This window comes from Myxine glutinosa, chromosome 12 (assembly GCF_964187855.1).
Source record: "Myxine glutinosa chromosome 12, kmMyxGlut1.1, whole genome shotgun sequence".
Lineage (NCBI taxonomy): Eukaryota > Metazoa > Chordata > Myxini > Myxiniformes > Myxinidae > Myxine > Myxine glutinosa.
The window spans coordinates 11,550,773-11,573,645 of NC_136272.1; the positions used below are offsets into that span (position 1 = coordinate 11,550,773).

Below are 22,873 nucleotides of genomic sequence, written 5' to 3' on the forward strand. Positions count from 1 at the left end.
TGTCTGCTCTTCTCTTTTACCAAGTCTTACCAGGTACGGTACCTACTACACCTACCTACTACCAACTACCTACCTACCTACTACCAACTACCTAACCTACTGATGCCATGGTGATGGGTAAAATAGTGGCAAGAGGTATGCAGGTATTGGGGAGGACTGTCTGCTCTTCTCTTTTACCAAGTCTTACCATGTACGGTACCTACTACACCTACCTACTACCAACTACCTACGTACCTACTACCAACTACCTAACCTACTGATGCCATGGTGATGGGTAAAATAGTGGCAAGAGGTATGCAGGTATTGGGGAGGACTGTCTGCTGTTCTCTTTTACCAAGTCTTACCAGGTACGGTACCTACTACACCTACCTACTACCAACTACCTACCTACCTACTACCAACTACCTAACCTACTGATGCCATGGTGATGGGTAAAATAGTGGCAAGAGGTTTTGGCTTCGCCGGCTCATTGCGGCTTTGCAGTCGGTACTAGTATCCATATATGTGTATTATCAATCGATGGCTCATATGCTTAGGGCCCCGAGAGTTTATAAATTAGTACGCATGCGCTGAAAATATGTCCGTACGCGTCTATTTAATACGTGGGACAGTTTCACTTCAGCAAGCTCTGCTGGCATTCCTCCTTCTCGCTTTTCGTACCGGCTGCACTATTTAAAACAAATGTAAAACAACACAGATAATACTATTAATCACACACTAATTTAAATATATAAATTAACGAATCATTATGTTGTTGATATATATTATTTTGGAACTGGATCGTTTGTGGTGAAGCCGGAAGCGTGAAGGATTTTCCAACGCTTTGCAGAGCCAGAAGAAGCGCGCGTGTTAAATCTCTCTGGTCCATGGGAGACGGAGTTTTTCATGACGAGGTCGAAATTGAGGATTTCGAATTTGATGAAGAAACCCAGACGTATTACTACCCTTGTCCTTGCGGCGATCGCTTTGAGATAACGCAGGTAGGCCGCCGGTAAGCAGAGCCAGAGGGGCTCGCATTGATCATGATGGCGACGCGATTTGGGTCTGAGGGACGTCGGGGCTCTTGTCCGAGGGACGTCGGGGCTCTTGTCCGAGGGACGTCGGGGCTCTTGCCCGAGGGACGTCGGGGCTCTTGTCCGAGGGACGTCGGGGCTCTTGTCCGAGGGACGTCGGGGCTCTTGTCTGAGGGACGGCGTGTGCTCGGAATGCCGGAGATAACTCACCTACTCTTTGTTAAAGTTGCCGTGGGGTCTTTAAGTTTAAATGGACACAATCATGAAACATTTTGAAGAGATGTGTTTTAGACATTTAGACTTAGAGGATCATATCCCAAACCCGTAGCCCAAAAAAAAATTTGGGGGGGAGAATAATACGTTAATTTTGCCTATAATTGTTTTTCACATCAAACCCAGGTTTTTCCGATGTTTTTTCATGAAATTCATTCGAATTTGATATGCATTTCGGCGGCAAATGACTCATTTTCGAGATAGGACCGACCCCCCCCCCCACCCTCGACCCCCCACCCTCGACCCCCCCCCACCCTCGACCCCCCCCCCACCCTCGACCCCCCCACCCTCGACCCCCCCCCCACCCTCGACCCCCCCACCCTCGACCCCCCCACCCTCGACCCCCCCACCCTCGACCCCCCCCCACCCTCGACCCCCCTCCACCCTCGACCCCCCCTCCACCCTCGACCCTCGACCCCCCCTCCACCCTCGACCCCCCCACCCTCGACCCCCCACCCTCGACCCCCCCTCGACCCGCCCCCCCCCACCCTCGACCCCCCCCTACCCTCGACCCCACCTCCCCACCCTCGACTCCACCCCCCCACCCTCGACTCCACCCCCCCACCCGACCCCACCTCCCATCCCGACCCCACCTCCCATCCCGACCCCACCTCCCATCCCGACCCAACCTCCCATCCCGACCCCACCTCCCATCCCGACCCCGACCACCCCGACCCCCCTCCCACCCCCCAGACCACCCCGACCCCCCTCCCACCCCCCCAGACCACCCCGACCCCCCTCCCACCCCCCAGACCACCCCGACCCCCCCCCTCCCTCACCCCATCCCAATAATCAAAAATGAGTTATTTTGACCGAAATAAATAACAAAAATTTGAATGAATCTCATGTAACCCTTACCCTAAATCTAACCCTAACCGCTAACTGGGAAGGCCGCTCATTGACCGATATGATCACATGATGTATCGCTGCTCTGTGATTGGCTTTCTCGTCGGAAGGAGGTAATTTATATTCGTATTTTCTCCGTTAATAATTTTTTGCTGCGATATTACTATATATAATTTTTTTTCAGAAATGGCAACATATAATCGATTCTGGGTCGAACAATTGTGCACTAATTTATGGGCAACTTAAAAAAAAAAATTGAGGCTCGTGTAAGAGCTAACATTAATCACAAAAAAACAAATTCGCACAAAACGCATATGATAAAGGGAGCGTGAGACAAGATGGGGAGAGAGAGGGAAGCATACAAGTACAACAGTGGAGAACAGGGACATCGGGAGATCTGTGGGAGGGAGAGGGCTGGGGGGAGGGTGGTATGGGAAGGGGGTGGGGGGTGGGTGGTATGGGAAGGGGGGTGGGGGGTGGGTGGTATGGGAAGGGGGGTGGGGGGTGGGTGGTATGGGAAGGGGGGTGGGGGGTGGGTAGTATGGGAAGGGGGGTGGGTGGAGGGTGGTATGGGAAGGGGGGGTGGGGGGAGGGTGGTATGGGAAGGGGGGTGGGTGGAGGGTGGTATGGGAAGGGGGTGGGGGGTGGGTGGGAGAGGTATAAAACACATGGACTTCCAGAAAAGAAGTCGGTATTTCAAAAAAGTGACTATCGGTATTTCGGGGGTGAATTAACGGGGGTAGATGTTACGGATTCGTCACTTCCGGTGTTGTGGTTTTCATCCACTTGAAATATTTCTGATTCTATGTACTATTATTGTCTTCAAAAGGTTTATTGTTCATGAACTGTTTGCAAAGGATAAAAGCGTTAATGTTAAAAAGAGACAGGAAGCCGGATCGGGAGCCGGAAGAAGAAGAAGAAGTGGAGGAGAAAAAAACGTAGGCGGAGCGAGTGAAGTCGGACAAGAAGCGAGTCGCTTCAAGCTCCGTAGCGAGCATTGTCGAACGAAAGTCGCGAGTGAACTTTGAGTTCCTTGAAAGGAATTCCTGTGATAGGTGTTATCGCTGGGATTGAGAAACCTGCGTGGTCAGCTTTGGCATTGGGATTCTGACGAATCATCGCCGGGTCGTTTCGACTCCAGTATGAGCTGTCGGCCATTTTGACCCTCGCGCTTTGTTCATCGCAAAAGGTCTTTGCTACGCGTCAGTTCTGTCACCATCCTGTCGTCTGTCGGGGATGTGTATGCGCAACACGGAGTTCGAAGATTAATTTGCGGTTTGCCGACTGAACAGTGAACGTTCATATCTGGAGGGCGCCTTTGGATTCCCATTCTTCCGTGAGTTTACCTGACACGGTTTTGGACCACGTGACTCTTTATGCCGCTTCGGCCGCCTGCGCCTGTGAGCTGTTTTGGCAGTGTGACCGGGCCCGTCATCTGAACGGGGTTCGGGTTTCGATTTGATATCGCTCTGACACTCACTGGAGGGGATCACCTTTGAGCTAAAGAGACATTGGGGAGTGTTATTTTCACTCACTTGGAGCACAATGAGTTATCTTATCCTAGCTGATGGTACCATCAAAAGATGTGTTGATTGTACTTCTGATTGCCATTATTGTTGTACCGTTATTCTTGTGTGATTGTTAATACATTATTTGTTGGTTGATAACCATTGGTGTGGTTTCAATATTGATGTTTGACACGGAATAACATATTTTTCTGCCGTGGCTCCTCTCGGGGCTCGGAGGTACACCGTGACCAGGGGGTCGGGTAGGATCACGTAACAGAAATTGGGGGCTCGTCCAATTGACTTGGGGGCTCGAAATTGGGTCTTCGTCCGGGATTAAATTCCCTAATAACACTCATCCGGGATTAAATTCCCTGATAATTCGTCCGGGAGAGAATTCCCTAGCATTCCCAAAATTCCCAAATTTGGAATTTTTATAACATTCCCAAATTTTTCAAAAAATTTGGAAATTTTTGTGTGAAGGTTAACAGGTGCTAACTAATAGTCACCATGGTGTTTGACACAGGAGAGTTTGCGGCGTCCCCTAATGAGGCACAGTTCCAAGCATTTAAAAAATCGGAACTCTTGATATTGGCCAGACATTTTAACTTGGAGGTCCGAGTTAGTATGAAGAAGGCAGAGATGCAGACATTGATCTGGTGGGACAGGGAACATGGACAGAGGTAGCCTTGGATTGGTTACCCGAGGAAAAATAAAATGTGGAGCTCCGGAAAATGGAGATGCAACTGCAGAGCCAGGAAAGGTTAAAAGCAGAGGAAAGGGAAGCAGAAGAAAAAAGAGCAGGGGAAAGAGCAGAGGAAAGGAGAGCTGCAAGTGAACTCGAGGAGAGGAGAGAAGAGCAGAGGAAAGGAGAACTGAAAGGGAACTCGAAGAAAGAAGAGAAAAGGAAAGGGCAGAGGAACGAAGAGTCGAAAGGGAGTTAAAGGAACGTGACATGGAGTGTCAGAGGGAACTTAAACTCTAGGAGCTGCAAATAATGGAAGAACGGGGAGAGGTAACATCCATGCCGGCTAGTTCGACAACTAGTCAGAACACCTGGGATGTTGGTAGGCATGTGAGGCTGGTTCCACCCTTCAATGAAAAGGAGGTAGCCAACTTTTTTTTTACACTTTGAGAAAGTGGCTCGAATGCTAAAATGGCCTGAGGAGTCCTGGAACATGTTAGTGCAAAGTGTTCTGGTGGGTAACGCTCGGGATATTTTTTCGGCTCTACCAATTGACCAATGTGCAGATTATGAGATAGTGAAGAAAACCATTCTCAAAGCCTATGAATTGGTCCCTGAAGCTTACCGGCAAAAATTCCGGAATGCCAGGAAGAGGGAGAGTGAGACCCATGTGGAGTTTGCCAGAATGAAGGAAACCATGTTTGATTGGTGGTGTGATGCGAAAGGGGTTGGGAAAGACTTCAAACTGTTGTGACAATTGATCCTGGTGGAGGAATTCAAACAGTGTGTCCACGAGGACATTAAAGTACATCTGGAGGAAAAGAAGGTACCAGAGTTGTATGAGGCAGAAACCGTGGCAGATGACTATGCCTTGACACACAGGATGGGGTTCCACAAACCTAACTTCTCGCCTAAAATTAGCCAGGGGAGTTATGGTGCATCCGGTGCGGAGAATGAAAATTCATGGGGGCGGCCTAGAGAGGGCTATGAGGACAAATCTGATACCGCGACTTTTAGGGATCAGAAGACTACAGTTCCAAGGCAGACCTATCTTCCGGGGGGCTCGAGGCAAACCACGAGTTTCTCCTCCGGGCCTACTTGCGCTTTTTGCAAGAAACCTGGACACTTGATGTCCCACTGTTATGCCCTGGAAAGGAAAAATCAGGAGCGGAGTCAGACTAGTACAACTCCGAATGCATTGGCAAATGAAAGAAATCGCCCTCAAAAGGGTTACAAACCATTTATTTCAGAGGGGTTTGTGTCACTGGATGGAGACTTGACTAACCAGAGACCTGTTAGGGTATTGAGGGACACTGGAGCACATCAATCTTTGATGCTTGAGGGCATTTTGCCATTGTCAGAGAAGACGGTAACTGGTGTTAGTGTTCGTTTACAGGGGGTTGGTGGCTGTGTTAAAGCTCCACTTCATGTCATCCATTTAGAGTCTGATTTGGTGTCAGGACCGGTCACCATAGGTTTACAAGCCACTCTTCCTGTACAGGGAGTATCTTTTGTTATCGGGAATGATTTGGCCGGTGGTCAAGTTTCTGGTAACCCGATGTTTGTTGAAAAGCCTAGTATGGAAAATAACACTGCACAGTTAGAGCAGGAGATTCCGGGTATCTTACCATCCTGTACCGCGACTCGTGCTATGGGTAGGAAGCGCCCTGAAGAGAAGAGGAAGTACCCTGAAACTAAGTGTCAGCACACACAAGTCAGGGATGGAAGCAATGTTGGCAAGCTTTTTGTAGGTGGACTGAACTTCAACACAAGAGAAGATGTTCTGGATTCTGTCTTCGGCAAATATGGACCGCTCTTGGAAGTGCTGCTGATAAAAGACAGGGAGACGCAAAAGTCAAGAGGATTTGGCTTTGTCACATTTGAAAACACAAAGGACGCCAAAGATGCAGAAAAGGATTTGAATGGCAAGGATTTGGATGGTCGGACCATAACAGTAGAGAAGGCAGGCCATAGGCGTCGAGGGGGCTACAGAGGAGGAAAACGTGGAGGTCGTTTCAGGGGTGGCTATGGCTCCCGGGGTGGGAGTAGTAGTTTTGGTGGTGGCCGCAGTCGATATTACTATGGAGGCTCCCAGAGTTCCGGCAGCTCCCGAAGGGATGATATCAGGGTAGTGGCCGAGAAGGAGACCGCTATTCACGTGACTACAGCGACAAGCGGTCCAACCGTGATTATTATGAAAGTTAGGAAGAGTTGAAGCACTGAATGCTGCGGAGCAGCCAAGCCAAGATTCCTACACGGATTAACCGTGAACGCCACGTTCCTAAAGGCGTCCATGTAGTGAACTTTCCAACACGGATTAACCGTGAACTCCACGTTCCTAAAGGCGTCCATGTAGTGAACTTTCCAACACGGATTAACCGTGAACTCCACGTTCCTAAAGGCGTCCATGTAGTGAATACTTCCAGGCCTCACCACCCAACCACCATGGAACCTGGCTCTCAGCTCGGCCTCCCGGAAAAAGTGCTATAGATTTGCTTGACTTTGGATTTTTGATCACAACCTCTTAACCTTCATTCACAAGAAACTCAAAATAAAAATCAGAGGTTGATGAGATGGAGTTTGGCTTTGCAGGAGTTCAACTGAGAAATTGAGCATGCAAAGGGCAGGGACAATGTCGTTGCTGATGCTTTGTCCAGAGTGAATTAACTTTGGAAATCTCTGTCGGTTGTTTGAAGTTTTGTTGCTTTATTTTTGGGAAATATTGATTATCGTTGCTCACGGGAATTGATGATTTGGGTGTGAGTTTACTTTTGTTTGTTGGGAGAGTTTTGCCTACAAAGAAAGTTTTCACTATGTTCAAACTTTCTTGAGGGGGGGAAGTGTTACGGATTCGTCGCTTCCGGTGTTGTGGTTTTCATCCACTTGAAATATTTCTGATTCTATGTACTATTATTGTCTTCAAAAGGTTTATTGTTCATGAACTGTTTGCAAAGGATAAAAGCGTTAATGTTAAAAAGAGACAGGAAGCCGGATCGGGAGCCGGAAGAAGAAGAAGAAGAGGAGGAGAAAAAACCTAGGCGGGGCGAGTGAAGTCGGACAAGAAGCGAGTCGCTTCAAGCTCCGTAGCGAGCATTGTCGAACGAAAGTCACGAGTGAACTTTGAGTTCCTTGAAAGGAATTCCTGCAATAGGTGTTATCGCTGGGATTGAGAAACCTGCGTGGTCAGGTTTGGCGTTGGGATTCTGACGAATCATCGCCGGGTCGTTTCGACTCCAGTACGAGCCATCGGCCATTTTGACCCTCGTGCTTTGTTCATCGCAAAAGGTCTTTCCTACGCGTCAGTTCTGTCACCATCCTGTCGTCTGTCGGGGATGTGTGTGCGCAACGCGGAGTTCGAAGATTAATTTGCGGTTCGCCGACTGAACAGTGAACGTTCTTATCTGGAGGGCGCCTTTGGATTCCCATTCCTCCGTGAGTTTACCTGACACGGTTTTGGACCACGTGACTCTTGATGCCGCTTCGGCCGCCTACGCCTGTGAGCTGTCTTGGCAGTGTGACCGGGCCCATCATCTGAACAGGGTTCGGGTTTCGATTCGATATCGCTCTGACACTCGCTGGAGGGGATCACCTTTGAGCTATAGAGACATTGGGGAGTGTTCTTTTCACTCACTTGGAGCACAGTGAGTTATCTTATCCTAGCTGATGGTACCATCAAAAGATGTGTTGATTGTACTTCTGATTGCCATTATTGTTGTACCGTTATTCTTGTGTGATTGTCAATACATTATTTGTTGGTTGATAACCAATGGTGTGGTTTCAATATTGATTTTTGACACGTAATAACATATTTTTCTGCCGTGGCGCCTCTCGGGGCTCAGAGGTACACCGTGACCAGGGGGTCGGGGAGGAGCACGTAACAGTAGAAAAGATCAAGGTTTTGGATGGGGCAAGACGAGATGGTGGTGAACAGCTGTTTTAAAGACCTGGAGGGAGGAGTGGAATTGAAGAGAGTGAGTGAGTTTGTTCCAGAGGCGGAAGAAAAGAGGAATGAAAGAGTGAAGGTGTTTCACCTGCTCCCAATGGCAGTTTCACCAGAAGAGGGTTGCTGGCAGATCTTGTGCGACCTGTAAGAGTATTTGGGGGACAGAGACCACCACCCTGCCTGTGGTGAGTGAGTGAAAGGCCCTCGGAGTTAGCTTCATCGCGTGAGATTCCAATGATTCTGAAAGCTTTGGTTTCAACAGCGTGAAGCCGAGCGAGGTGTGAGGCAGGAGCACCAGCCCAGAGGGGAGAACAGTATTCCATTGAGCTGTGGATGAAAGCCTTGTATGTGGCGAGGAGCTCAGGTGTGCCAAGGAAGGACTTCGCACGACGGAGGATGCCCAGTCGGCGACTGGCTTTGGAGGCCAGATTTGAAATGTGGTTTTCTCAGGAAAGATCATGGCAGATAGTGAGACCCAAAAGCTTGAGTGACACAACTTCTTGGAGAGGATTGTTCAGAAAGTAGATGGGAGGGTTGTCCAGTCGGTCTTTTCGGAGAGACACAGTAGTCGGAGAGATCATTGATGAAGACCAGAAAAAGTACAGGGCCCAGAACACTGCATTGGGGAACTCCAGCCTGAACAGGAAGGGCCGATGAGAGAAATCCATTCAGGGCCACACGTTGACTACAACCAGAGAGGAACTCCGCAAGCCATGCGTGGAGATTTCCATGGATACCATAGGAGGAGAGTTTGGTGAGCAGAGCGGGGTCCCAGACCATATCGAAGGCCACGAGATATGTCAAGGGAGACAGCTCAGATTTCCTGTTTGGCATTGAGGACCTCCATCCATTGTTGAGACAGCAGAAGCAGCATGTCCAGAGTAGAATGGCCTGGTCTGAATCCAAATTGATGATCAGAGATCAAGCCATTGGAGAAAAGGAAGGATTTGATGTCAGAAGCGATGATGGATTCCATGACCTTGCTGATTATTGGGAGCAGGTTGATTGGTCTGTTGTTGCAAGGATCTGTTTTTGCACATTTTTTGTGTAAAGCGGTAATGTTGGCTGATTTTCAAGCTGATGGCAGATGACCTTGAGCAAAAGAGAGGGTGACGAGAACAGAGAGATGTGGCGAGTGTTGATCTTCTTCTTCTTCTCGTTGTTGTTGTTCTTGTTCCAGATTTTCTTCTTCCCCCATCACCCTTTATTCCTCTCTACTAAATCCTTCCTGTCTTCACCCTTTTCTTCAAATTCCCTGCCATACCTTTTCTTCTCTTTCTCTTCATTCTCTCTAGATTTATTTCCCTCATTAACAACCAGACTTTCCTTGCTTCATTGATGTAACCAGCAACAAATATTCAAACAATTTTATTAAAGCACGTATTTTGAACGGATACATCGGACCTCTTCCAATAAAAAAAACAATTAAGCATATAAATAACCAGCCAAAACCGCTGTGGTGTTTTTCCATTTTGTTCGGTAGCTATTCAATTGGATCATGGAGTAACCTAATTGCACTGTGAATCGCACGGTCGTGCTTGGGGCACGCTTGTTAATCTGACCAGCAAAGCAACCCATTGCTTTTTGAGAAGGTCCGAGAGGCAATCCTCTTGGGGTTAAATTGCCTTAAATCCATGAATAATGGTCGAGTTTTTCAGGGATTGGGTGGCGGCTCGCAGCATAGTGTGGCAGCCTCTGGTGTCGTGGGATTGCTTCGTGCTCCGTGCTCCGTGCTCATTATGGGGCAAAATATATTACAAATTATCCAAGCTCATAACGATGCAAATATTTCTTTGCAAAGTGCTCTGTCAAAGGACTGGCAGGATGGCCTAGAGGTACGCAACTTCAAAGCCGTCTCTGGGTTTGAATCCCGATGCAGCTATAAGCTGCCATCGTGGAATTTCACAGGCACTGCGAGGCATCAATGTGTGTGCACTCCCTCAGATGGACGTTAAACGGTCGTCCCGTCTTTTGGCATTAGTTGGTGGACGTTAAAGATCCCATGGTGTCCTTCGCAAAGAATCGATGAGCTATCGCCAGCACCCCAAACAAATTCCTGCTCTGACGTCCTGATTCAGAGTGGCGACTCATCCAGGATTGTAGCTTAGTAACTGCTTCGGCAGCATGAAGCGTGGTACATGATGGTGATCTGTCCAAGCAAAAAAACACTTCAGATGATTACTTTTATGTTGCTGGGAGTTGAAAGGTGTGCGTGTGTGATTATGGTGTCAAACTGTTGCCGTACAGACTTTTCTGCACGTAATCAAAATCCTGACTTTCATTCATCAAATCTCGCTTTTTCTCACTTTTGCAGGAGGATTTGGAAAATGGAGAAGACGTGGCTTCCTGTCCAAGCTGTTCTCTTATTGTGCGAGTAATTTATGATCAGGTATGCTCCACCAACATCTTACCAGTCGAGTGTTGGATAAAAGATTTATGGTGGTTGTTTTATCATGGAGCAAACACTTTTATTTGGATCTCCCCCGTCAATAATGCCTCTAAGTTGACGCGCTCTTTTTGTTACCTCGGCACCTCCCATCGTGACTACCCCTTCAATGATTACCAGGACCTGTTTATGAAAGGAGAAGTTGTGGAAGCTCCAGCAAGGAAGCAGCTCGAAGTCTTATGAGGTCCTACATTGTCTCCAACTGTCTATGTTGAGGGTGCTGGTGGTTTACTTGCTGATTGTGTGATGACTTTTTAAAATGCATTTTCTTGGTGGGAGAGAGGTAGATGGGCACCTGAGGGGCTGATTTATGGTTACTGCTCTTTTAAAGGAATGTTGGCTGAAAACCTCACTTAATATATGATTGGCATTGCATGACAGGATTTTGCTTTGGGGCTTGTTTTGTTTACATATCCAAAAAGTATTGGAATTTTTGACCCTGAGTGAGCATGGAGAAAAGAAAGAAAAACATTGAATTGTCTGAGGAGGTCAGACACAAGATTGTAGCCAAGCATGGACAATCTCAAGGCTACAAGTCCATCTCCAAAGACCTTGATGTTCCTGTGTCCACCGTACGGAATGTTATCAGGAAGTTTAAGGCCCATGGCACTGTAGCCAACCTCCCTGGACGTGGCCGCAAGAAAAAGCTTGATCGAAGATTGCAGCGAAGGATTGTTCGAATGGTGGAGAAAGCACCTCAATCAACTGCCAAACAGATCCAAGCTGACATTCACACACAAGGTACGACAGTTTCAACTCGCACCATCCGTCGCCAACTCAATCAAAGGGGGTTCTATGGTAGGAGACTCAAGAGGACCCCACTGCTGAGAGAGATATACATAAGAAAGCCAGACTGGATTTTGCCAAAACACACCTGAACAAGCGCAAAATCCTTCTGAGAGAATGTCCTGTGGACAGATGAGACCAAATTAGATATTTTTAGTAAAGCACATCATCTCTATGTTTACAGAAAACAAAATGAAGCCTTCAAAGAAAAGAACACCTTCCCTACAGTCAGACATGGAGGAGGTTCAGTGATGTTTTGGGGTTGCTGTGCTGCCTCTGGCACTGGATACCTTGAATGTGTGCATGGCATCATGAAATCAGGAGATTACCAAGGCATTTTGGAGCGCAATGTTCAACCCAGTGTCAGAAAGCTGGGTCTCCTTCGAAAGTCATGGGTCTTGCAGCAGGACAATGACCCCAAACACACTTCAAAAAACCCCCAGGAATGGTTCACTGTTCTGAAGTGACCAGCATTGAGTCTAGATCTAAATACCATTGAACACCTTTGGGGAGATTCTGAAAACAGCCGTTTGGAGAAGGCACCCTTCAAATCTGGGAGAACTGGAGCAGTTTGCACAAGAGGAGTGGGACAAACTGCCAGTGGAGAGGTGGAGGAAGCTCATTCATGGCTATAGGAAGCGCTCGACTGCAGTTATTTTGTCCAAAGGCTGTGCTACCAAATATTAAGTCTAGCCATGACAGATGGTGCGAGTTGTCAATAATTTTGTCAATTCCATTTCTTTTTATTTTCTGATTTAAACGGATATATTAAGTTCTGAATCAAAAACAAAGGTTCTGTAATATTAACAGTGAAATGAAGAATTGTGGCGATAAAATACTTTTGTCAAAGTATTGTGAGAAAATTGTGAATTATTTGACAAAAGTGCAAGGGTGCCAATATTTTTGGCCACGACTGTATATATTATTTCATTTGATTAAAGGTTTTGGCTTTTACAAAGCAGTTTCTTTGCCATTGGTCAGCCTCAACTTGGTGTGGCAGGAGGCCAAGAGGTGTCTTGGTATATAGGGCTCAGGAGGCCCTCACATCTAAGCTGTGTTCGTGTCTAGCCTGGGTTTGAATCCAGAGCCAGCTATAAACTGTCATCCTGGTGTTTCATAGGCAGGGTGATTCATCAGTGTGTCGTCCCTCGGATGGGCATTGAACTTGGTGTCCCATCTACCGACGGTGTCCTTCACAAAGTGAAGGCGAGCTATCGACGGCGCCATGAATACTGCCCTTACCTACAGAGTGTGTTGTATCAACAGCACAACCACACTTTCAGCCAATGATGTTACCCCGCATCTTTGTGCTGCATATGAAAGAAAAAGATGAATAAGCATTGATCTGCCAAAACTTTGCCTTTGCTGTGACGTCATCATACTGTTACAGACACGACTTTGATGTTAAGGTGGGCCGAGCGGAATGGCCGTCGTGTCCGCACAAATTACCCGATTGTACTCGAACGTTGACGGAGCCGCGCTACGCTGGATCAATAAGGAAAAAGAAGACACACGGCTGGATTATAATGACAGACACCAATGTTTCGATTCTCAATTATATTCGTACGGAAAAGGTTAGATTACAGGGGCTAGAGGTAAAGCACAGAAAAGATGGGCACTTAGACACAGGCTTATCTTAACCCCGGACAGACGACAGGTAAACGGGACAACGGCTGACTCACACGGGGATTGATGCAAGGAAAGGCAAGTAGCGATGGCTCAAGGTGCACTCTTGGCTCAAGGCAGGGTACAGTCCGGTCCAAAGATGCGGGGAGGTCACAGCGCTCGGAGGGGACGTTCTTTCTCAGGCGGGTCTTTCTCTCTCAGCGATCGCAGGCAACGTTCTTTCTCAGGCGGGGCGCATCTGACTCAGCGCTCGCAGGTACCTCTTTCTCCAGCTGGGGGCGCATCTGACGTCACATCCGGCGCGTGGCCGCGTATATCCGGCGGGGAGTGACACGCCCTCGGCTCGTTAGCTCCGCCTCGTGGAATCGGCACGTTGCTTCTCATTGGGTGCGTGCGGGGGGTTTACCAGGCTCCGCCCTTGACGAGGAGCTGAGAAGGAGCCCCTTCGTGGTAACCCCGTGGAGCGCATGGTCTGGAGCGCATCGTCTGGAGCGCATTGTCGATGGCGGCGAACCGAGCCGGTGGGAGGACGCACACTCCCCCCCGCGCAGCGCCGTGCCCCTCTGTTGTTGTAGACGGGGAAGAAGATGGGAGGAGGTATGGGAAAGGTCCTAAACTCACTACTGGTGCCATATAATCACATTCTGGTGCAACGAAGAGTCATAATTATTAATGGGAACGAGGCCTTAACTGACATAGACTAAGAATAACTAGCAAGATGTCCGAAAGTTGTCTACGTGTGGTGCGGTGGACCTGGGCACGACATTTAATGGGGGAATAAGGGGAAGGTCGGCTCTACTGAGTGTTATTTACATGCAATGGGACTAGGGAATGGGGGATTGGGGAAAGTTGGGGAGTATTGGAGAAAATAGGGGAATATTTACAAGCGGATATGGAGGCCAAATTCCATATTCGCAACATTGCACCCTTCTCTACCCTCGGGGCGTCCCGACCCGATAAATTTTTACCTACTTTAGTGTGGCACGCAATGTAGTTCCCTCTACTATTAACTCTACCCTGAGTGCGACAGTTTTACAGATGTTCACAAATGAGTAAATATGTCCCCCTGCGACGTTGCACCCTTCTCCTCACAGAAACACACCCACAGGATAACCGAATCCGGAAAGAATTCTCAAACTAAACATACAGCCGGTAGGGAGCATTATTTACACAAGACTACGCTGATATTTACACTACGATCCAGGACCTGTTTTTGGAGGAACACATGCAGATGTTATGCATAGAGAGAGCACGCTTGCCAGCATCGATACACCAACCCACGAGTGCTCTGTGGCCGACGGCCTTTAATAACGTGCAGAGCACCCCTTCCCGAGCATCAAAAGCACCACCCCACCACCAATCGGTGCAGTCACCATTGTTCATTGGAATAAAAATAAATTCGACAACCCCTAACCCTGCAGGTGTCTCTTGCTCTTCTTGTGGTGCACTTGGTGTTAACTAAAAGTGGTTCACCTGTATGGCATAGGTGCCACGTTGACCCATAGGTCCATCCCCGGGTGGTGCTTGGCCGCAAACGAACTGCGGTCCATTGTGGGTGGCCACAAACATTGCGGTCCATATGGTGTATCGATCCCGGCAGCAAACAGCGAAAGTGCAGGCCCACAACTGCGCAGCCAGCACCTCTCTCTCCTCTCTCTCTACCCCAAAGCCAGATCCTCGGAGGTGGGAGACAAAAGAAGCAGACAAGTGAGTAAGGTGGTAAGGGCGCAAAAGTGCACGCAATGTAAGGTGATGCACACTGGGGGCACATGGGAACCAGGTGAGACAGGTACGTTCCTATCGTACGCCCCCCCCCACCAGGTAACCTACATGGCCCCTCCCTTACCCCTTACTGTATCCACACAACACAACACTACCCATAAACATCTACTTTACAAATCAACAAACATCCCTACTGTCTTCCCCGTTCCTCCCATATACCAAATTCGTCTTCTCTCCCTCCTAACCAATCAAATTTGCCATTTTCAACTTTCATCAAAATTTGCCATTACCAATTCATCATCAGTCCCTCCTAGGGAGGGAGAGATGGAATCACCCCAATGTCTCATCCACGTCGTGATGCGTCTCACAAATCCACACAGCAATCTCATTTCCTGCAACAAACAAAGAAAACACAGGTATGGAGTCATCATCATCACCACAGGTAAGTGGCTGCGTATGGTGCGACAGGTTCATCAATCCTAACTATTTCCTAAATGACTTTAACTTTACACTACCCGGGGTCTTTCTCCGGCCAAACCATTGGCCCTCTTACACTATTGGGTTCTAAAAACCAATTCCCATTGGCCAAACTGTGGTGCTCTTCAATTTGGGGTCTCACTCCCCCGATTCATCTCCCGGTGCCCTCGCACAATTTCTGGGCTGTGGCGTGTACCTCTCCCAGTGGGTCTACCCACCTGCACACCTCCACCACTGCGGTTGCCTCCGAGCTTACCTGCTCCTTACCCTAACCTAACTACCTGGGGAAGGCCCTCTGGCACTCTCCCCACTCGGTGCCCTCTCTGGCACTGGGCTACCCGGGTCCATCCTCCGGATCCTCGGGCCCCATCCACAACTCTACCGGCTCCCAGAGCCCACCTGCGGCCTCACCTGGCCGACATCCTCACAGTGGTGGAGTGCCCAACCAACTACACACACTAACAGGCTACACGCCCAGCCATTTCCACAACACTAATGCACCCATCCACAACACCATTCTGCAACCGCACCACAAATGCCAATATCCAACCACAATTTACCTGCACCCTCTACCTAACACTTACACTACCCGCCCCGGGTACTCGTGAAAGGGGTCCACTCTTCCCCCATCCACTCCTTCGCACCATGCACACCACTCCGTACCACTTACTCCAACTCTCTCCACACACCTGTATTTGCACACCTGTGCTCTCACACCTGGTGCCACCTGCACCCTTCTCTCCCCAAGCGCATTCGCGCTGATCCACACACTCACTACTCACACACTGCTCCACACACCTGTCCAATTGCACACCTGTGCAATCACACCTGTTCCATCCTCACACACACGGCATCATCTCAGCTAACTACTCCCTTCTGAAACTTGCGCTTCCCAGTCGTCCCTTTAAACTATTGCGCTCCCACGTCATTATCATCCACACTAATCTACCTGCGTCCCCACTACAGGTATCAGTCACTAACTAAACTTAACGTTACCTAATGTCATCTTCTAGGGCCCTATCCATATAACCTAACCCACCCGGGCTAGTTTCCACTGCCATACACCCCATAAACTATTGCTCCTTTGCCCCCCCCTGTGAGGGATGGTGGATTTGCCATCCCACCACATCGGGGGTCTCTCACTATCAATTTTGCACATCAAATTGCAACAAATTAAAAATTTGCCAATCACTACCCATCATCTGCCAATCACTACTGCCAATCCCTTGCCAATCATCAAATTTTGTTTTTCTCTAATTTTGGGTCCAAAACACTAACCTCATCACCCAGTCGACTCACTAATACCTCTCGGTGCGCCAATCCCTGTCCAAAGCCCGGCTTCGTAAAGCCAAGCAATGGATGCTGGTTGTTTTGTGCCAGCGGCTGGATGCGTCCGGCTTCGGTGCAGGGAAGGGGGCTTACCCGGGCCGAGATCCCACGCATCACCTCGGCGTGGAGCCATCCAATGTCCCGATCTCGACCTGCTGGAATGCCTCAACAAAAAGTGGTCGCCATGACGACCCTTCCTATCCTGCCGCCCGCTCCGCCTGGTGGAGCACGGACGCGGCCGTTCACAGCGAGGCCCAGCACGGGTCGCGCACGGCGGTCCTTTCGAACCCGCCGTGGCTCGGATCCCCGCTGGTTCTCGCGGCACGCGAAACCCGGCACGCACCGAGGGCCCGCTTCGGCTAAAAGTCGACCTAACCTTTAACCTGTGTAACGTCGATGCTTCACCTGGACGCTTACACCCCGCAGCCCGTTCCTTGCTCACACATCCAGCCGTTTCCATGCTCCTCGTACCGTTCCTTACACACCCAGGCACACCCATTCCACTCACAGCCTTGGTCACACACCTGACCACCGAACACTTTGGCACACATTCGTTGGTAGCACACCTCACCAAAACACCTCTTCGCGCCCCCTCCTCTGTCACCTCCTCTGTGACAATCACAGGTGTGCCCTCATTCGCACACCCAACCACGTGCCTCACCACCAACTCCAGCGTGCATTCCCACTCACGCTCTACCATTCCAGGTGTACATCCTTCCATCCCAGGTGTACATCCTCGCTCACCTGTCACAACCAGCTCACTCTCCTTGTCACTCTCACTACTCTCACCTCCACTCGTGACAACGCACTCACCCTTACTCTTGACAGCACACTCTTTCCCCATGCACCTGTCCGTCACACACCTTTCTCGCGCACACTCTCCCGTCACACCCTCTGTAACACTCACCACAGGTGTGCATTCTTCCTTGCCTTTGACAGCGCACTCTTTCCCCATGCACCTGTCCGTCACACACCTTCCTCGCGCACACTCTCCCGTCACACCCTCTGTAACACTCACCACAGGTGTGCATTCTTCCTTGCCTTTGACAGCGCACTCTTTCCTCATGCACCCGTCCGTTACACACCTCTCTCGCGCACACTCTCCCGTCACACCCTCTGCAACACTCACCACAGGTGGACACTCTTCCTTACTTCTGACAGCGCACTCTTTCCTCATGCACCTGTCCGTCACACACCTTTCTCGCGCACTCTCTCCCGTCACACCCTCTGTAACACTTACCACACCGCGCTTCCATGTGCCCCTCGCACACGCGCTACGACCGACTCACTCTCGCCAGCACCCTCACTCCTTGGCACGCACTTTTTCCTCACACGCCCCAGAGTCGGACTTTCTCGCACACCTCCTTTTTCGCACACCAGACCTGTCGCACACTTCACCAACGGCCTCTCACGAACACCCGGGTCTATCTCGACCCCCAAGCTTATTAAATCCCCTGGCGCATCATACGCACGACCATATTGGTCACCACTTACACCGGGTCCTCTTCCTCTTCGCTTCTCCTCCATCACCTGCGAATCCCTCATCCGGTTAATGAGCACATCATCACGATCCAAACACAGACTTTGGACCAATTCTTTTATCTCCTCTTTTATCTCTTTCTTATCCCCTCTCCGTCGCTTCTTAATTTCGCTCATCCCTTCTTCCACTTCTTCTAATTTGTGCTTCACCTCTTTTATTCCCCGGTACGTCTCCTCAAGCTCATCCTCTAAGGCTACCTTGACCGTTTCCATGTGCGTCCTCACCTGCCGGTCCTTCGTCTCCATAACCTCTATCACCTCGTCCAGCCTCGTTGTCAGTCCCTCACGTACCATCTGACATTCCCTCTTTGTCGCTATCAAGTCGTTTTTTATGTCGTTTTGTGTCGCTTTTAACCCTCCTAATACCGCAGTGTTCCTTTGAACCTGCTCCACTAACTCCGTTTGTCCCACCGTCAGCTGCTCCACCTCCTGCGTCAGGTCCTCTATGCCCCCTTGTAACTTTACAGTCCCCTTTCTCACCTCCTTCTCCATGTGCTCCTTACAGTGCCTCACCTCCTCGCGCACTCCTCCGACCTCCTCACTCACTCCTCTTCTGATCTCTTCTCCCATCACTTGCATCTCCTGCCCAGATGCCACCCTCATCTGCTCCATTTCCTCCCTGTGAGCATCCAGTTTGGTTTCTACCCCCATTCTGACCCCCTCTATCTGCTGCCCCATTTGGTTAACTTCCCTTTCCGCTTGGTCCCTCATGTCCCTCAATTTGCCTTCCATGGTGTTTTCTAACCCCTCTAACCCATTTTTCACTCCCTCTATCTGATTCTCCTGAGCGGCCATTCTGTTTTCTACCCCCATTAACCCATTTCTCACCTCTTTTATCCCGTTGTCTAACCCCTCAAAATTTTTGTCTACCTTCTCACCAGTACCCCTCGCTTCGTCCCTCATTACCCCCATTTCGTTTCCCATTACCCCCAATTGCTCATTCTGAGCCTCCATCCGGTTCCCTATTACCCCCAATTGCTCATTCTGAGCCTCCATCCGGTTCCCTATTACCCCCAATTGCTCATCCAATCGGTCACTCAATCGCTTTCTATCAGCCCTCATTCCCACCATTTGTTCCATAAGGGCCCTCATTTGCAGGAGGAAAAGGTTCGAATCCACCAGGGGCGCTGCCGCGGGCGTGGACGCCGTGGCCACCTCGTGCGTGACAACGCTATTTTGCGACCCTGCCGCCCTCACTGCTTCGCTCTCCTCCTGTCCCTCATGTCCCTCAATTTGGTCCTGGACCGACCCTGCTTCACTCTCCCCTACCGGACCCCAGCCGTCTTGATCCGCCATAGCGCGACTTTCAAAATTCGAGTTTCGTAACACAAATCCAAATTTTGCTGTTATAATTTCGTCGAGCGCAGTAACCGCGGGACCGCGCTCCGGATCGATTTGGTCGAGCGCCGTACGCGCTCCGGCTCGATTTTCCCTCCCAAAATTTGGGCCTAACTAATTTAGTCCCGGGTCCGAATCTCACTCCTCGACACCAATTGTTACAGTACTAACACAATTGGTGTCCAAAATTTGGGCTAAATAAATTTAGTCCCAGGTTCGAATCCAACTCCTGACAACCAATTGTTACAGACACGACTTTGATGTTAAGGTGGGCCGAGCGGAATGGCCGTCGTGTCCGCACAAATTACCCGATTGTACTCGAACGTTGACGGAGCCGCGCTACGCTGGATCAATAAGGAAAAAGAAGACACACGGCTGGATTATAATGACAGACACCAATGTTTCGATTCTCAATTATATTCGTACGGAAAAGGTTAGATTACAGGGGCTAGAGGTAAAGCACAGAAAAGATGGGCACTTAGACACAGGCTTATCTTAACCCCGGACAGACGACAGGTAAACGGGACAACGGCTGACTCACACGGGGATTGATGCAAGGAAAGGCAAGTAGCGATGGCTCAAGGTGCACTCTTGGCTCAAGGCAGGGTACAGTCCGGTCCAAAGATGCGGGGAGGTCACAGCGCTCGGAGGGGACGTTCTTTCTCAGGCGGGTCTTTCTCTCTCAGCGATCGCAGGCAACGTTCTTTCTCAGGCGGGGCGCATCTGACTCAGCGCTCGCAGGTACCTCTTTCTCCAGCTGGGGGCGAATCTGACGTCACATCCGGCGCGTGGCCGCGTATATCCGGCGGGGAGTGACACGCCCTCGGCTCGTTAGCTCCGCCTCGTGGAATCGGCACGTTGCTTCTCATTGGGTGCGTGCGGGGGGTTTACCAGGCTCCGCCCTTGACGAGGAGCTGACAAGGAGCCCCTTCGTGGTAACCCCGTGGAGCGCATGGTCTGGAGCGCATCGTCTGGAGCGCATTGTCGATGGCGGCGAACCGAGCCGGTGGGAGGACGCACACTCCCCCCCGCGCAGCGCCGTGCCCCTCTGTTGTTGTAGACGGGGAAGAAGATGGGAGGAGGTATGGGAAAGGTCCTAAACTCACTACTGGTGCCATATAATCACATTCTGGTGCAACGAAGAGTCATAATTAATGGAAACGAGGCCTTAACTGACATAGACTAAGAATAACTAGCAAGATGTCCGAAAGTTGTCTACGTGTGGTGCGGTGGACCTGGGCACGACATTTAATGGGGGAATAAGGGGAAGGTCGGCTCTACTGAGTGTTATTTACATGCAATGGGACTAGGGAATGGGGGATTGGGGAAAGTTGGGGAGTATTGGAGAAAATAGGGGAATATTTACAAGCGGATATGGAGGCCAAATTCCATATTCGCAACAATACTTTAATTCTGTTCACGTGTTTTTGTTTTACTTGTACGCACTCCTAAACTGCTGGATGGAATGACAAATTGGTGGTTATACTGTAGGGCTAGGGGTGCATAGGAGGGTTTTGGGTGTAATATTTTAATAGCTCCTGGGGGTTCTGGGTGAGGGAGAGGTAGTGAGGGGAGAACCCTGATTCTCGCTATGTAAATGTGTATTGTATAGTGCTGCTCAGGGTGGAAGCGGGTATTCCAAGTTGTGTGAAAATCCACAATTTCCAGGGGAATTAACCCCTTCCCGTAATGATGGAATCTTGGCTTGTGATGTTTAATTTCTATCTCCATAACATAAAGGCATCCTTTGTCATGGTATTTACAAACCTGAGGGCTGGTAAAGCATCTCCACTGTACATTTCAATCACAAATTTGCTTTACTGTATGATGAAGGAATTGATTAAACAAAAAAAGAAAAATCTGTACATTCATGCTTGCCTCCATGTTTACCTCCACCACCAAAGGTGGATGGAGGTTATGTTTTCACCCCAGTCTGTCTGTCTGTCTCTGTTTGTGAACAGGATATCTCAAAAACTTGTGGACGGATTCGGACGAAATTTGGCAGAGAGGTATCGTATGTGACAAGGACGAAATGATTCGATTTTGGTGAAGATCCGGATTCGCCTAGTAGAATTTTTAAGTGATTATTCTTCACCATAGGGAGATGGGGCCAAAAACGATACACAGGATATCTTCAAAAGTTGTAGACTGATGATTTTGATTAAATGTGATTCTGTATTGTGATTTTCTGGTCTACTCTCGGATACAAAACGTAAACTGTTCACCTGACGGAGGTATGCTCTCTACTGAGTGCTGTTCTAGTTCGGTTGTTTGTTCGTTTTGATTTATGAGCATTCAGGAAAATGTGTGGAAAAATAAATATAACGTTGCATTATAAAATCAGCGCTGTCACCTAAATGAAAGAAGAATTGTTCAACTTTCTTATTGAAATTTTCTTCAATTTAATTTTCTTTCAATTGTCTTGTTCAAGTCTCACGAAGATTCAAACGTGAGCTTCTTCAATTTGAGGGTGGGTGGGGAGCGGTTGATCGGGAGAGGGGTGGGGAGATTGGGGTTGTTGGGGAGGCGTGGGTGAGGGGGTACAAAACTTTCTCGGAATGAGATGCTCTTGATAGTCCATGATACCAAAGTAAAAAGCGCAATTGTGGTTGTATATAAATACAGTATTAAATACATTTGTATATTTTTCTATGGCGTAGCCCGTAGGGCAATGCCGTCTAGAACAGTGTTTGTCCGTAAATCCCCACAAACATGCACCAATCAGAGCTGAGAATCTGGTCACATGACTGGAGGACATCATTTAATAAATAATCAATACAGTTGCATATTTTACGAAAAGGAAATATAACAACCTGTGGAATGTTTTGGGGTCCCAGCGGGTATCGGAAGGTAGGTAGGAGGTTTCAGAAATTCCTCAATACAATTATGATTTTGAAATGCGATCGACATGGACTTTACTCCCAAATCCGGAATTGAACAGATGACGACGGTTCACTGGTTTGATAATGTCTCAATCCAATTGTAATTTAACATATTTTGATACATTAATACTACAGCATTAATACGTGATTGGAATGATGAATGATGCTGTTTGGAATGAAAATATAGGGATTTTGAGTTCAAGGCAGAATGATGAAATGACGCAAGGGTCTCCACCTCAGCGGGTGATCTCCAACTTTATTAATACCTCCGATATCATTGCTGACATCACACACAAGGTAGAAACAATAACAGTGTATACAACAATAACAAGGTAACAATAGCAAGGTAGAAACAGAAAGCACAAGTCACCTCCTATCAGCATGTAAAAATAAAAAACTCATGTCAGAACAGCTGTACGCCCAAAGGCACAACAATGTATGTGGACTAATCCACTGGCACATC

The 22,873-nt window shown here is 49.0% G+C and overlaps 1 protein-coding gene and 1 long non-coding RNA gene across 3 annotated transcripts; one reads left to right on the top strand and one right to left on the bottom strand.

Moving 5' to 3' along the window:
- Positions 1–777: 777 nt before the first annotated feature.
- DPH3 (diphthamide biosynthesis 3) lies at positions 778–10,966 on the top strand. Of its 2 annotated transcripts, none has more exons than XM_068133275.2 (3): positions 778–980; positions 10,580–10,654; positions 10,832–10,966. In XM_068133275.2, exons 1-3 carry the CDS (start codon positions 867–869, stop codon positions 10,892–10,894), a joined length of 252 nt encoding a protein of 83 aa, XP_067989376.1. In that variant the 5' UTR covers positions 778–866; the 3' UTR covers positions 10,895–10,966. The 2 variants fall into 2 exon arrangements, 1 of the variants encoding a protein (XP_067989376.1); XR_013621041.1 differs by lacking the exon at positions 778–980 and adding an exon at positions 4,644–7,963 and having other exon boundaries at positions 10,832–10,880.
- A 192-nt stretch (positions 10,967–11,158) lies between these two features.
- LOC144888482 (uncharacterized) lies at positions 11,159–21,370 on the bottom strand. Its single transcript, XR_013621042.1, has 2 exons — positions 20,935–21,370; positions 11,159–12,878 (listed from the first exon to the last, which is right to left on the bottom strand). It is a non-coding gene; the product is annotated as an uncharacterized LOC144888482 (long non-coding RNA).
- Positions 21,371–22,873: the final 1,503 nt, after the last annotated feature.

Bases quoted from the DNA above. Each gene is read 5' to 3' on its own strand.
- DPH3 (XM_068133275.2), top strand. From the start codon at position 867: ATGGGAGACGGAGTTTTTCATGACGAGGTCGAAATTGAGGATTTCGAA. The intron at 981-10,579 runs GTAGGCCGCCGG...TCACTTTTGCAG, and splicing joins ATCGCTTTGAGATAACGCAG to GAGGATTTGGAAAATGGAGA. The intron at 10,655-10,831 runs GTATGCTCCACC...AATGATTACCAG, and splicing joins TGCGAGTAATTTATGATCAG to GACCTGTTTATGAAAGGAGA.